The 15,268-nt window shown below is 38.9% G+C and overlaps 2 protein-coding genes across 10 annotated transcripts; one reads left to right on the top strand and one right to left on the bottom strand.

Moving 5' to 3' along the window:
• Window positions 1-502: 502 nt before the first annotated feature.
• On the bottom strand, window positions 503-8,057 carry ralaa (v-ral simian leukemia viral oncogene homolog Aa (ras related)). Of its 5 annotated transcripts, none has more exons than XM_046062378.1 (5): window positions 7,904-8,057; window positions 4,624-4,879; window positions 4,283-4,491; window positions 3,857-4,031; window positions 503-3,738 (listed from the first exon to the last, which is right to left on the bottom strand). In XM_046062378.1, exons 2-5 carry the CDS (start codon window positions 4,735-4,737, stop codon window positions 3,616-3,618), a joined length of 621 nt encoding a protein of 206 aa, XP_045918334.1. In that variant the 5' UTR covers window positions 4,738-4,879; window positions 7,904-8,057; the 3' UTR covers window positions 503-3,615. The 5 variants fall into 5 exon arrangements, with proteins under 5 accessions (XP_045918334.1, XP_045918163.1, XP_045918252.1 ...); XM_046062207.1 differs by having other exon boundaries at window positions 7,898-8,053; XM_046062296.1 differs by lacking the exon at window positions 7,904-8,057 and adding an exon at window positions 7,216-7,652.
• zgc:111976 (uncharacterized protein LOC553663 homolog) lies at window positions 7,045-13,734 on the top strand. Of its 5 annotated transcripts, XM_046061766.1 has the most exons (18): window positions 7,046-7,217; window positions 7,630-7,679; window positions 7,869-7,960; window positions 8,980-9,055; window positions 9,141-9,195; window positions 9,347-9,473; window positions 9,562-9,590; window positions 9,769-9,840; window positions 9,941-10,015; window positions 10,327-10,403; window positions 10,498-10,557; window positions 10,713-10,830; window positions 10,946-11,070; window positions 12,090-12,211; window positions 12,350-12,548; window positions 12,668-12,763; window positions 12,975-13,077; window positions 13,303-13,734. In XM_046061766.1, exons 1-18 carry the CDS (start codon window positions 7,162-7,164, stop codon window positions 13,661-13,663), a joined length of 1,893 nt encoding a protein of 630 aa, XP_045917722.1. In that variant the 5' UTR covers window positions 7,046-7,161; the 3' UTR covers window positions 13,664-13,734. The 5 variants fall into 5 exon arrangements, with proteins under 5 accessions (XP_045917887.1, XP_045917722.1, XP_045917808.1 ...); XM_046061931.1 differs by lacking the exon at window positions 9,941-10,015 and having other exon boundaries at window positions 7,045-7,217; XM_046061852.1 differs by lacking the exon at window positions 7,046-7,217 and having other exon boundaries at window positions 7,378-7,679.
• Window positions 13,735-15,268: the final 1,534 nt, after the last annotated feature.

Raw genomic sequence — 15,268 nt, 5'->3', positions numbered from 1 at the left:
ATCAATACTTTGCTTTGTCCGTGTCCATTAGCAGGACCATATTTGCAGCACTGAGAATCAGGTTTATTGTGTAAACACAGAGATATGGGCTGTACCAAGCCATCTGTGCTTGCACACACATTATAGTGTAACAAGAACAATTTAGTGCCTTAAAGTTAAAAGATATTAGATAATTTACTGTTGGAGAGTATAAATATTGGAATAAAATTCTTGACATTCAGCTTCTGATGATCAAAAGCAGTCGCACTACAAAATAAGTTGAGTGGTCATGCTTCTATGTCATACTAAATCACGATCAGGTGGACTTGATGGCTAATCTGCCATTTAGAAAGGTCAGGGTCTGCAGATGGCAGGATTCAGCATGTTCAGGGATATATGAGCAGCAAAACATGCAAACTCCCAGAGGAAGCTTCCTTTTGCTGATCAATCTGTCTGCTTGGTGTAATAATTTAACTTGAGACATAAATCGTCACACAAAGAATATCTAAATACATTTGGAAAATGTTATTAGTAATATCAACTTTATTTGCCATTTCCAAATAACTCACACAAAAATGAATGTAAGCTTCACCTCTTGCATTCACAAACAGGCTACATTAGTGGTTATGTTCAAAATAAGTAAACATGAAAACAATTAATTGATGGCATACATACAACCATCCAATCAAATATGTAGATATCTATTTTTTATTCCAAGGGTATTTATATAAAAAGGCAAAACAAGTTATTTCAATATCCAGTAGGACAGTTTGCTCATAGCTTTCACACAAACATCTGTTTTAGTATCGCCCCTTCAATCCTGCTGAAAATATCTGGGCCAAGTCCATCAAATCTACACATGAAGACAAAGAAGTAGAATAATTCTGAATAATGTTTGCTTCTGAAAAAAAAAAAAAAACTTCAACAAGAATTAGACCGTGTTCAGCCAATGTTAGAGTAAGCAAGCACTGTGGTAGTCACTTTTAAGTATAGTAGCTTCTGCAGTCTTCGACCATGAAGAGACACAGTAGTTAATGTAATGGCCATAAGCTGAGGAGGGTATGCAGTAACATACTGTGGTGCTTACACTGTGCGTCAGTTTCTGCGCCTGTCACTTTAACTTGTAGGGGTGTTTCAATCATGTACTTGAGGTTAGCCCTTACATATTAACCCAAACGACTTTCCAAACATTCTGATGCCATGGCATCCTAACATTGGGTTCGAGTTTGCCTCACGTCCCACCTCACCCTCCCATCTTTAAACCCACTCTACTGTGTGCTTTTTTTTTTTAGTTAGCAGACATTCTTTTGCATTACTGTCTTTTTTTTGTATAATGAACACACCAAACTATATGACAAACAAAGCCTGTAATCGAAGCCAGGGATTCTTTAGTGTTTATTTATTAACTCAAGGGAAAAAGTGAGTCAATGTTAAGTACTTTGAAATATAAAATGCTTCACAAGTTTTAAATGGTGTTGGGCATTCAAGCTTAAATGCTTCAACTGCAATCAGTCTCACTGAAGGTAGTTTAAAGACGCAGACAATGTCAGATTTTCTTCCTCTTTGCAAATCACAATCATTTTTGCATAGACTCCAGCGTTGGGGCATCTAAATGTAATTGGTGGGCGGCTGCTGTTTGCAATGCACACACTTAAACTGGATCAGAGTGATATGTGGCAACAACTTCTGGATGGTCTTCAGATTTTTAAACTGACTGAAAATGATACAATAAGTTATTTTAAATAAGTTAAAACATATCAAAAAAAAAATAAAGAGTGGCTCAGTCACAAAGGGAAACTAAGATAATGAAGGGGCAGATTTCACAGTGTGTTTTGGTCTATGCAATTTAGCTGTTAATCATGTGTAGCAATTTCCTTTTGCCAATTTTCATCTTCATTCATCTGTAAAACAATTACTACATAAGCAAGCTCAAATGAACATATCAGGTATTTCATTAAGATGCAGCATTATAACACCAGGTAGCCTCACACAGAAATTTAACAAAAAAAAAAAGGTAAACAAAACAGAATGTCAATGACCCTCTAAACTCTGCACATCATTGGCCGCCTAAGATTACAGGCTAACAGGATGCGTATGGGGGACTATTTCACATTCACAATGGACAGAGGCAACAGTGATGCACTGTACACGAATGACTAAATCCCTCCTAAACTTGCATTCCTTTCCCAGGCCCTTCAGGATAAGATTCTTTCCTTCAACTTTTGCCTCTATCAGATCCATAAGGATAGTTGTTTTACACACACAAATATACACTGCAGTGCTTACTTTTGATGCTCACTATAGCAAGTTGTCATTCACTTAGATCACTAAGTGGGCACTTGTTTGTACTAGCTAGCATTTTTCTTTGGTGACTGAGAGCAATTTTTTTGGAGAGGTACTTCTATCAAATCTGCATTCATTTTTAATATTTTATGCCTTTAAATTCATCTATCCATTAATTTATTTTCACATACTTTTAAGTCCATATTAAGAAATACATTTAAGTAAAAAAAAAAAAAAAAACCCCACAAGGTTGGTGATTAAAAGTCTGAGCCAGGAAAATTAAGGTTGGGTTAGAGAAACGTTTACGTGGCTGGAAGTAATTTATTTAATCATCTTTAAGATGTGTTCAAGACAGCATGTAAAAGGACGTAGTGTTATGGAATCGCCGTTTATCAGAGCACCAGGGATTCCTTTATCGCAAAAGAAGTAGTGAGGTAAAACTTCTGAAATGTTTGAATTGAAAATATATTAAAAAAAAAAAAAAAAACGAACAAGAAAAAAAACCTCCCTCACAGATTCAAGGGCAATGATCAATGTTTGTGCATTTGAGAAGATTGAACAAAATGATACCAAGGGGAAAGAAAATGGAAACATTAGTCATTAGTGCGCTTATCTTACATTGGTTGATATGACAAGAGGAGACAAAAAGAAAGGAAAAAAAAAAAGTTTGACTTCACAGATAAAAAAAAAAAAAGAAAAAAGAGGATTTAAAGAGAAGTGTTCATAACCATACCACGTAGTAAAATTGAGGTGTAAAACAACAAATAGGAATGGCATCAAATTTTGGCTCCGACATGCGCAACAATCTTTCAATTAAAATGCTTCATAGATTCACCAGTGCAATGTACATTTCCTTGGTGGCACTTGATGAATTCTGGGTTGACACTACACTGCTGAGTATGTTAACCTACATTTCCTACCCAAGCTCAACTTACATCCCCAATTTAAACCTGGGCTCCGTCACCTTCATTTTATCTTTTGAACTGCACAGTTGTCTGAATAATATTATACACATCAAACTTTACAATGAAAGGTTTTGTAACCCTTTCAGGGCTTACCCTTTTTGTCAAGCTTAGGCCTAAATTAAAACACCATCCATGTGTTACACTCTGTAATGTGGTCAGAGTAAGAGAGAGACAGAGAGAGAGTACAGAAATTTTTTGGAGTGTCAGCACATAAAAAGTTAGAGCTATAAATGGTGTATGGAGTGCCACCTTACTACTCCCCGACACACGGTCAGATGTCCTGTTAGCCAGGGACAGAAAGTCATGGTCAGGGGTATGGGCACAAAAGAAATGCAAAAGTCTGAGAAATGTATATGTACACAAGCAGCTACCCTGCTCTCTTTTAACACTATAAAATACAGCATCTCTCTCTAATTCTCTTGGCCAAACTTTTACTTTTCTTCTTTCCGTTCTTCTCTTTGCTGTCCTCCATTTTCCTTGCCCGGATCTCTCTCATCAGGTCAAAAAACACCTGTTAAAAACAAGCAAGCTAATGAAATTGTAGGGTTCAGGTTCCTCTGTTTGCTCAATATCAATGATTTAAATGTATTTTAGCCAGGGATTCCCATCTTTGGCATATTCAAACATACCTTGTCAACATTGGCACGGGTTTTGGCTGAAGTCTCCACATAGCACACGCCCCACTGCTCAGCACGTGCCTTCGCCTCGTCAGCGCTGACCTGCCGTCGGTCGTCCAAGTCTGACTTGTTACCAACCAGGAGAAAGGGCACATTTTCATCCTCCTTCACTCGCAGAATCTGCTCTCTGTAAAACAGGAAATGTCATTCAGCCATGAATTATGTAAATAAACAGACTACTGCTTGCTAGCCTAGAGTGTAATGTGAATGAGGTAAAAAAAAAAAAATAGACAAAAGACACAGCTCATTTTAATGATGTTGCAAAATGTCAAAACAGCACACATTTTTATGCATTTCAGCAGGGGGAAATTACCTAATGGTTACTGTCAATAAGTATTGTAATGGACACAAAACTGTCTCATTAAAATGCTACTGAACCTGAAGTCTACTGTTGCTGCAAATGATTCCAGTTCTGTGATGGAAAACACACAGAGGAAACCCTCGCCACTGCGGAAGTAGTTATCACGAATGGCTGCATAGTCCTCTTGTCCAGCTGTGTCAAGGATGTCAATCTGTACCTCCTCTCCATCCAGCACCACTTTCTTCCTGTAACTGTCTGCTTTAGTAGGCTCATAGTCTTCAACAAACTATGGGGGGGGGGAGGGAGTAAAGGTCACGTTAACAACTGCGGTCAAACTGGTCATCCATTAAGGCCAACAAAGAGAATCTATCCAACCACATTTGATTTTTACTTGACTGCTGTGATTTAGGTTGCTCACCTCGTCATACATGAACTGAAGAGTCAGCGCTGATTTCCCCACTCCTCCACTGCCCACCATAATCACTTTGTGAAGAGCTAAAGAGTTCTGCCCTTTTGGCTTAGCAGCTGCCATGGCTCTGTGTACCGAGAGATCCGGGTGTAAAAGGGAGAAAGTTCAACGTGGAGCTGGAGGTGGAGGGATGGACTGTGAAACGAAGACCGTAAAAATCAACCCCGAGGATTCCAGCTGCAACAAAAGGGCTGAATGATAATTCCTGGGGAGGAAAAAAAAAACAAAAACACACAGATGAAAAGCTAAGATGTTTCATCATCATTTCCGAGGCTCTATCGCACCAGGAGAAACTGCCATTACACTACAAATGACATGCAGAGGATTATTCTCTGTACCTGGTTAAAACTATGGCAGGATAAAATGTGGTTATGACCACTGGTACTAGACTGATGCATTAGAAACTTGCTTTATAATCAGTATTTTTTATTAGCGCGCCTCCCTGCAGCTATGTGGCAGCAGAAAGATCAGTTTCTCTTCAGGTAGCTTTAGTTTACATTGTGTTTTCTTTGCCATCACAAAATAGTCATAGAAATAGACTGAATTACTGGAAAATTATAGCCTAGTCATGGCAGCTTTTCCCCACACAACATATGGAAATTATCTATTGTCTGTGATCAGAACAAAAAGAATATTTTTTACTTCTTTATTTGTAATTTATTCCTTTCAGACTTTTGCATGGATGAAATGTGAAGAGGAAATAAGGTCTGCCAGAAAGGTAAACTCGCAGTCAACTTTACAGATCAGCAAAAATGCCAAGTCAGGAGCTTCCTTGTGAATGCAATGCTACTGGATGTCAGACAACCACAAATAACCTGTGGGAAAATACTGCTTGTGGAATCCTTTAATGACATTAACCACCGCACATCGTGACAAACATCAGGCAATTTCCACTTATCCAAGAGGAACCTGTGAAAGACATCTAGCAATGAAATATAACAAAAGCTTCTGGGTAACATCTGGCTGTATTTTCCAGACTTTGACAGGACTGGATAAAATCTGACACACATGCCAAAGCGATTTAGTGGTCAGTTTCCCACACTGGACAGTCCAAGAAGACTATGGGAATACCATGATCTCCTGAAGTGTGTTAATGCCCTTTCCTATCACAGGCCCAATATAGACCTCTGGAGAATCAGGGAGAAAACAGATGGGAATGCAGCCAATAGGTCATTTTACAAATTAACAAAAGGCGTCTATGTACTGAAAGCCAATTTTACGATTGAGTACTGATGCTTTTACCTTAATCATTTAACCCCCATAGTGAGGAATTATGTCTCTTGAACAGTTTCAGGGTTGTGTTAACCTAGGAATGGGCAATATAGCCAAAAATGTTATCACAATAAAAAAAAAAAAAAATTCTATATCATTCGATTTCAATAATGACGACAATAAATGTCAAATCATTATTTCTTTCAAGTTTAAAAGGCAAATGTTTGCTCCTGAGGGAAAGTTGAAGAAACCAGATGGTTAATTGTGGTTTTAAATTTTTCTTTAGAGTCATAACACTTGCCAAACAATAGATCACTTAAGGTCTCTGAGGTAGAACATTCAAAACAATTATGATAAAAAATTTTCCAGCAAATACACATGAGTAAAATTAGGTAAAAATCTGTTTTCAGCTCCTTTAACTCAAAAAAATGAATACCTTAATAGAAACATTAAGTGCTAATTTGTTCGCGATTCAAATTTAAAGCAAACATTAAACAATTGTTATTGAGAATTATATCACGATATTTATCATTACTGTTTTACTGCCCAGCCCTATGTTTACCCATATATATCCAAATATTACAAGGTAACCATTTCTAAATAAAGTTATGCGATAAAGATACCAGAAAAACTAATAGAAATACAACAACAAGACGAGGTATTAATGTTTCAGTGATGACCTCATAATCAGGTGTGTCATCGATCATACCTGCTCAAAGAATTTGTCAGCAGATTGTGACATTGGCTGCTCAATTACATTAATAACGCTGACACGTCTATAATACAATAAGATGATATATACTGTTAGCTGAGCAGGAGACAATTTTACCGGATCATTACAACAGCAGAAGGTTGAATTCACAAATAACGATGCGCAGCACACTAACAATCATGTTTACTTATTAGCAAGTTAGCTGGTGACAAGTCAACTGCAGGTAAACTAGCTAGCAGGTTGATTACAGTGGGCGATGTGGCTAACAAGCTAACTAACCTACCAAGCAAGTTAATGTCACCTGGCCGTTAATTAATATTTGAGAAAGTTCAAGATGAAAGGTATCAGCTCAGATAACGCATAAAAGACAAATCCTTAAAATCGGATACCCAGCAACAGATGTTCCGGTCGATCCTTTCAAACTCAGCAGCTTCCTCGCTAGCCAGCTAAGGGTGGCCACACAGGCAAAAAAAAGGGGGGCTAGCAAGCGATAACAAGCAGCTAATCACAACTAACACTTAGATGATGTAGCGTAAAAAAAACAACAACAAAAGAGCCCAAACATGAGCAGCAGAAACATTCACAAGAACGCCGTGCGTGTGAATAACATCACCTACCGGTAAATTGAACAGTATTCACCTTGGTACTGCGTTTGACTGAAGGTTGAATTATGGTGGCAACATGAAAAGACTCAGCTAGCTGCTTGTTAGCTCATGGCTAGCTCCCTAGCTAACTCCAGAGACTTGGCTGGTTGCTGTTAGCAGCAGACTGACTGCACGTCCTGTGGGCTTGGCTCCGTCTGACAACGCCCGCCCGCCTGGGAGAACTAGATAACTCAGCTTTACTTTTTGTTTCAGTGTAACATTCATCTCTCGCTAATAAAAAAATATCGCCTACATTTTAGATATTTGCATCATTTGCTTCGTGTGTTGAAAATAAAATACAGATTAAAGGCAGCGTCTCTTGCCTGTGCCAGATAATTGATTAATTGGCTCACGTTAATCTGTATAAATGTTGGCACGTTTGGTCAGGAAGGAGTCTTGTCAAGTCAGCAAGAGTGAAATAGAGTTTCAGAAGTCAGGTAATGTTGATTTAAAGTTGTTTTTTCTGTTAAATCCGAACACACAAGTAACTATATATTTGTAAGTTACAAAATGCTTGACTACTGCAAATATATACTTTAAAATCTGAGATACAAGGTAATTACAAATTTAAAGGAAAATCTAAAATGTAAAGTTTTCATATTTTTATCTCTTTTGTTTGCCTTTAGTGATGAAGGCAAAATCCGTAATCGCTGACCTGCACCTGAAATTTGCAGAGAAGACATGGAATGAGACCTTTCAGCTTGTCCGAAGATGCATGGGAAGACAAATCTCATTACTCTTTTCACATTCATGAGCAAGCTAATTTTAACTCCCTGCTTAAATACCACAGTACAAATGGTTGAGATATCACACAAAATTCCCATTGGCAGGCGTAAATGGAAGTATGGGCCCCCCCCCCCCTGTGATGGCTTATCTAATATGATGATGTGCTGTTAATCAGTAACTGGTGTGGTGGTTAACCGAGAGTGAGGTCATCTATCTTGGAACACACACTCTTTGTTGTTGGATCCGCTTACATGGATTCACTACAACACATGGCATAGTATGTGTAGTAAGCTTTTTCAATCAAAACAAAGCTCCTTGTTTTTATATTTAGGCTACCTTATTTTTCTAGCATGTTTCCTACGGTCCAGTTGGACAAGACAATCATTCTCTTTTGGCTTCAGTCATTTGCTTTAGCAATATTTGACCTTTTTTATGCTCTATTATTTGCAAGATGTAGGCTATATCATATGGCTACAGGTTTAGGGGTCCAAACATGCAAAGCTTTATAGATATCGATGTCTATTACACTCAACAACAAGGCTGCTCTTCAGTGTATTCAGCACTGCCATGCATGCTGAGGCTTTGAGAGGGTGCATTTGCTTTATTTAGATTTGTCATGTGTAGATAATACTCCTGGATTCATACAAAGTGGAGCTTGGCAGTGGTCAGTCCTTTGAGTCTGGTAAAGAAACTTGATCACTTGGTGGTCTGAAGTCATGTGTGGTCCAAAGGGATGAGGCAGATGGGGCTAGTCATACAGTTTCCTGCCAGCAGTGATTCTGAAGAGGACTATCAAAAAACAAAGTACTGAGGTCAATACACAATGTATTCTCTCACACATGTGCAGAAATGTCGCAGCCTCCCTGTTTAACACTTCTCTTTGTGCAGTTTGTGTTGCATTGCGGGATGGGCTGGGAGGACTAAAGACTGTTTACACGAGGATGACATTGCCACACAACTGCTCCCATTGTTTAGGTTTTTTTTTCCCCCCCTTCCTTTGTCCTCTAATAGGACAAATCCAGAGATGAATCCAAACCTTGTGAGCCGCTGGTTAGATCCCTGGAAAGGCTCCAGGAAGTGTTTAATGGTAAAGGATTGTACTAATGATTCTGTGTATTTTAGTACATGCGTTTCCCTTTACCTGTGAGTAAGCCATTCTCTGTATGTTTCAGTTTCCTCTATGAATACCATGAAGTCTCGTCTGGAAGTAATTGCCAAACGCCAAGGGTATAGAGATTTGTCCTCACAGCCCTACCAGATATCCCTATGTTTTGGTCTAATTTTTAAAAAATGTGTCCGGTTCATCATTACAGACCCTCTTTATTTCAATATAATGTGGTGGGACACATTTTCTTTAGTCACATTCTGTCCTCCCTAGAATGGGCTTTCACATCACTGAGGCCACATGCTACCTGACAGCTGATCTGTTCTACCTGGAGGTGGTCTTACTGCCATGTGGCGGGGTGGAGGAGGTAAAAGTGGCCCTGCATGGAGAATCCCCTGTTGTAAGTGGACTACACCTTCTCCCAGTGTGCGCCAATCGCATTACTGCCCTTTTACTCTGCGTGGTAATAAAATGAAATTGTCTTGCAGCCCAGTGAGTCTCTCCTTCAGCTGCTGAGGTAAGCTTTAGAGTGATGGTAAATTTTAAATGTTGACATTTCCATTGCAGCAGCACTACTATGCCCTAAACTATAGAGATGATGATGACGACAGTGGTATTCAAATGATTAGATGTTGTTTTTAGATGCTGATTGTACAGGTTTTATTATTTTTTTGTTTGGTTTTTTTTGGACACAGGTCAAAACAGTTTGCTGAGTTCTCCGTGAAGTTGGCAGGCCTCTTCGCCCAGTACAACATCCCTGAAGACAAGTACAAACACTTCATACTGTATATTCATTGTTTGTTGTTTAATGTGGGCCTCATCCAGTCATTTAGCTATTTGTGTTTTTTTTGGGGGGGGGGGTTTCAGTGAAATCAAATTAAAATTGTTTGCATCTCTACAATGCCTCGGGAAAGACTTGCAGCAAATATCACATTTGCCAAGGTAAGTGGCATGAAAACAAAATGACCAAATACTGTTATGATTACGATAAGTTAATTGGATTTGGCAAAAGGAAATATAATATAAAAAAAAAAAATGGATCAGCAATTTAAGAAAATCACTGAGTTCTGGGATATTGTGATTATATTATACAATATTGTGTGGCATTTTGCACAAATCTTTTGACATTCCTTGAACTAAACGGTAGAGAAAATAATCTGCAGAATGAATCTGAGAAAAAAATTGTTTGTTGCAGCCCTGTTTCAAATTGGAATCAGCAGAGGTTTAGTTTTAATTTATATTTTTGCTTTCAGGGTTCCAAAAGATGCTGACCCCCAAGTGGATATGATTAACAATGGCAGGATTGGTTGTCTGATAGCTGGAAAAGAAGGTACATAATCTCAAGAGGTGAAAACACAAGTTGTTCATGCATCCTTTTATTTTTTTTTCTTCACTTAAGAGAGAAATTTTATTTATCTCTCTAGATTGCCCCCTGACTATCCAGTTCTATATCACCCCGACTGAACTGAAGACGTCAGATATACGTAAGATGTCAAAGCTGCCAAACGAATTCAGATTTGTCGGTAAACTTAAAGTAGTTTGCCAGTAGACCTGTTAAATATTTTAAATGCATGCAGCACATTCATATAGGCATGTAAAGTCTGTTAAAGGGCCTTAACTTTATTTTTTTCCCTGAAAGAAAATATGAGGGAGACAGTCGTCCAGGCAGCCCAGGTGACTGTAGGTGTCAGCGATGTGACTCACAAGCTTCAGATGGCATCTGTGATCCCACAGCCTCCACAGCTGGATGCCCAGGGGTAACATGATGATTTAATCTCTCACTCAGCAGGATACTTCAATTTTACATCCCACAGTGAATGTGGGATGTCAGCACCTGTGGTGTTAATACAGTGACATTGCATCCTGTGGCAGATATCCTGTGTTCCTGCCGTTGGGTGAGGGGCTGTATGAGACGTCGGCTGCCTGCTTTCTTATGAAACTGCAGCCAGAGATACCAATGACTCTTTCTTTCGTAAACAAGCTCAGCCAAATTACAGGTCAGGCATTTTTCACAAATCTATGAAATGTATGTTTCTGTTTTTTCCTGGTAATAGCCATGGCCGGGGGCAAAATGTGTTGGGTTGTGTTCGCGTCCCATTCACCTCAGGAACGCCTTGAGGGAATTTCTTCAAATTTGGCACAAACAACCACTTGGACACAAGGATGAGCTGATTAGAATTTGATGGTCAAAGGTCACTGTCCTCTCAATACTTTAATACATACTTATGGCAATAACTCAAGAACTGATGCAGTAATTATGAGACAAGTTCACACGGATGTTTAATGGGATACAACAAAGCGATACATTTACCCAGATGGTCAAAGGTAAACTTCACTGTCGCATAATGTCATGGAAAAAACCTTTTTCGGGTCATGAATTTACTAAAATAATTCAGGAACATAGGTTGGACACTGAATAGGAGGCACTTTGGACTCAAGGTTATTGCAAACTCAAAAGTTTAGATTGGTGAAAATAGATTACGGTGCTTAGTCATAATTTAAGAATGCATTTGACACATGTTGCTTGGACGACACAATGAGTAAACCGTCACTAGCCCAGCAGGAGTTTCCTCCATCTCGTCCATTCTGCCTTTCACTTACTGCCTAATTCTAAACTTTGAGTGTCATCGTGATCCTGTGAGTAAGTTTCCCCAACAGCTCATAGAGGCTTCACATCTGTAAACACCAGGGGAAAATTGCACCGCATTTTGTGAAACAATATACTCAAGAATCCATCTTTACATAGTATCAAGTACCTGTTAAGCTAAGACATCTATGATAATCCTTCAATCAGTTCAATGTATATTCACTGGACTCGTGTATCATTTAGTGATTGCTTTAGCAAAAAACACTTTATACCTTTTTTTTCTTTAATAAGCTTCACTTGTTGGCACAATTCTAGTATTTTATTTTTACATGTGATGTAAAGATTGAAGAAATTCTCTATTTAACCTAAAAACACCCACAAGCATCACCCCATTACTTGCTCTCACATTCTCCCTCTGATATTTCATAGATGTGACAATACCAGATGTTGACCTGCAGTGGGCACCCTTACCCAAGCTTCTGATGAGACATTTACCAAGTGCTAACAGCCACAGGGAGACATTAAATCAGCAGGATGCTATTTTTACAGTGGTATGTGTGTTTTTGCTTTAAAGATCAACACATGTTAAGCACAATGCAAATGGTAATTCATTTCAAGCTAAATTATTTGGGTTAAATTACATTGGGTGTACTATGATACGAAAAGGAATGAATACTACTTCTGTCCAGCCTCTTCCTGGTGGTGTGATGCACAGTTATGTTCTCCCTGGAGCAGCATGGGAGGTGCCTGCCCACAGAGCGACTGTCATGGACAGTATTCCCTTCACCCACCCTGCCCATGTCCCAGCCCTGCTGCAGCTGCTTCGACAACAGTGTACCATCAACACCCTGCTGAGGAGCTGTATGACCACTCAGTGTGCCAGAACAGGTAGGAGTACTTTTACATCCCACAATTTGTTGAAATGGACAAAGTCATGAAGCAGGCAGGGAAAAAATCAAGACATTTGTTTAGTCAGTTATGTGACGTTTTGTTGATTCTGCTACCAGGTTCAGTGTGTGAGCAGCACTTGGAAGTCCTTCCGGAGTCAGAGACCAGCTTCTCTGTGACCTTCCACCGACCTGACACTGACACCCTTGCTGTTTGTGAGCATTTGCCACAGAATATATTTACTGAAATTTGAGTCACTAGAGTAAATATCACTGTCTGAAAGCTTCAACATCAGGGGAAGAAACTTCTTAGAATCAACGGCCTTTATGTGATTGGTTTTGGATTATATTTTTTCAGCCGTGTGTGTTAGCCTACGTTTAAGGTAATGGTAAATAACACAGAATCATTTATATTTTTTTCTCTCAGTGCTGGTGAATATATCTGACGCTCATCAGATTACCTGCACTTTGTTTGGAGCAGGAATAGAGGATCACTCTGTGGATGAAAACCTTTCCACTATCATGAAGAGGTATGGCTCTGTGACCTTATCTAGCCCTCCTTTCTCTACAATTTAAGAGGATGATGGGGTCTAGGCCTCCCCTCTTAGTAGGATCAACATCTTGCAATATGAGGAAAATCAGATTGATTTTGATATGACATTGAAAGAATATTTGTCTAGAGTGTAGAAACCCTGTCATCTTTGCATTCTTTGCCTCCACCTTATCTATTATTATATTAAATGTCTGTGTCTCAGGTGCACGTCCATTCCCGTGACCTTGAGGATGTTATACAGCAAGCTAGAGGAGATCACCTCTGCCCCACTTTCTCCCAGCCGCCCGGCCACCTCAAAGGCTGAAAATGACCACTATGCTCCCTCAAGCGGCACTGTGGCAGACCCCAACAGCGCCTTAACCACATTCTCCCAGAGTGCAGCTGTGCCAGAGGACACTTTCAGTGTTCAGCCTAGTTCCGCCTGCTATGCCATGTCAGTTTCCAAATCTGAGCTTCTTCCTGAAATAAATACAAGTCTTCCTGTCAACCTTTACCCATTCAATCCTGTTGGCATGTTTTCACATTGGACGACCAATAATGGCCACCTGTCAGAGCTGATCTGAAACTGTGTGTGCATTACATGTTTAAGCCTCTTAAAAATGTGTTTAATTAAATAAATGTTTTGGTAAAGCAACTATTTTAGTCGCACCATACTATCAGGGTTGCCATGAAACATGCCACTTGTGACTACTTGTAGTTGGTCATTTTCTGGCTGTCAGTTTAGAGATTCTAGATCTGCAGCAGTTTGAGTTGTTCAGTTTGTATGAACACATCCATTTTCTGCTGAAAGCTCAAGTACTTCTTACTATGCATTCCAGTGTGGCAGAGATTGCTGGCTGTAAAGGTTGATTGGTACCATGTGAGCCAAACTAACATTGTGGAAGTGCATGACTCATTCCTGGTGGCTCATAAGGGTGGGGGAAAGTAGAGATCAACACACCACATTCAAATATGAAATGGCTCTGCTGGATGCATAAATAATTTTAAATAGTCTTTAATTTAACACCAACACGACAAGATGGTACACACCCAACTTCACATGCTCTTGTTTCACAGCAGACTCTCCAATCGCCAGTTACTCTTAGCCAAAGTAAAAACAAAGTGTGTGTGTGTGTGTGTGTGTGTGTGTGTATATATACATAAAGTAATAGTACAAGTGCTATAAATGAGAGAAATAACTATGTAAAGACCAAAATGTGAAAATACTCCTACTGTAATATATCTCACTATACTGTACAGCTTATTAGGGGACATAAATGAGTGTTGCACTTAAAATAACCCCATAATATAAGGTGTATAGTAACTAAGGTTAAACTCCAGTCTAAAATCTCTTATAATAGTGCTTTTCCTGTGTACAAGGACAGCCAATATAGCATAAGAGTTATCTGTACATGTACTATTAGATGTATTTTCCCATGTAATGCAGAGAAAATGTGGCTACATAAAGCTCCATTGTGCAAAATTAGCTGCACATCTAAAGAAAAGTCACCTTTGACCCTTTGTGACTTATAGATTTGAGATAAAACCAATGGTGTTATACAAACCCGTGTCCTCATTAGTATAGAAAAAAAATACCACATTATTCTTGGAATATATCTAGGCTGTGCCTTTCAAAAGGGAATTTCAACATGTATCTAGAATATTAAGTCACATGTCAACAGCAGACAACTGGTTTTGTCCAGTGCCTTTACTTCTAGATATCCAATGACCTGTATGACTGCTATTCATAGAAACATTCTGACACGTGTGGTTCTTCTTTCACTAGGTTTATATCCTCAGAATATTTAGGAGATTATGTGTCCTCAGTGCCTGATTGGTTGAGTGTGAATCTCTAAAAGTCACACCTGTGATGACATACTTCAATATTTATGAGGTATATAACGGAAAAATACCTTGATGGGTTTGTGACTGCTTCCATTTCATCACTTTAGAGCAGTGGTGGAAGTATTTAAGATCTTTCACTTAAGTAAAAGTAGCAGTGCCCCAGTCAAGTAATATAACTAATAAAAGTCATGCAATATTCTTAATGTAACAACATTACTCCTTATGCAGAATGGCCCATTTCAGACGAATCACAGGATTATAAGTAGTGATGCATTTATGTGTAAGCATATACATGTTGCAGCTGGTAAAGGTGGAGTTTATTTGACTACTTTATATTATGCTGG

Source organism: Micropterus dolomieu, linkage group LG01 (assembly GCF_021292245.1).
Source record: "Micropterus dolomieu isolate WLL.071019.BEF.003 ecotype Adirondacks linkage group LG01, ASM2129224v1, whole genome shotgun sequence".
NCBI lineage: Eukaryota > Metazoa > Chordata > Actinopteri > Centrarchiformes > Centrarchidae > Micropterus > Micropterus dolomieu.
This window is presented reverse-complemented; position numbering and strand designations above follow the sequence as displayed.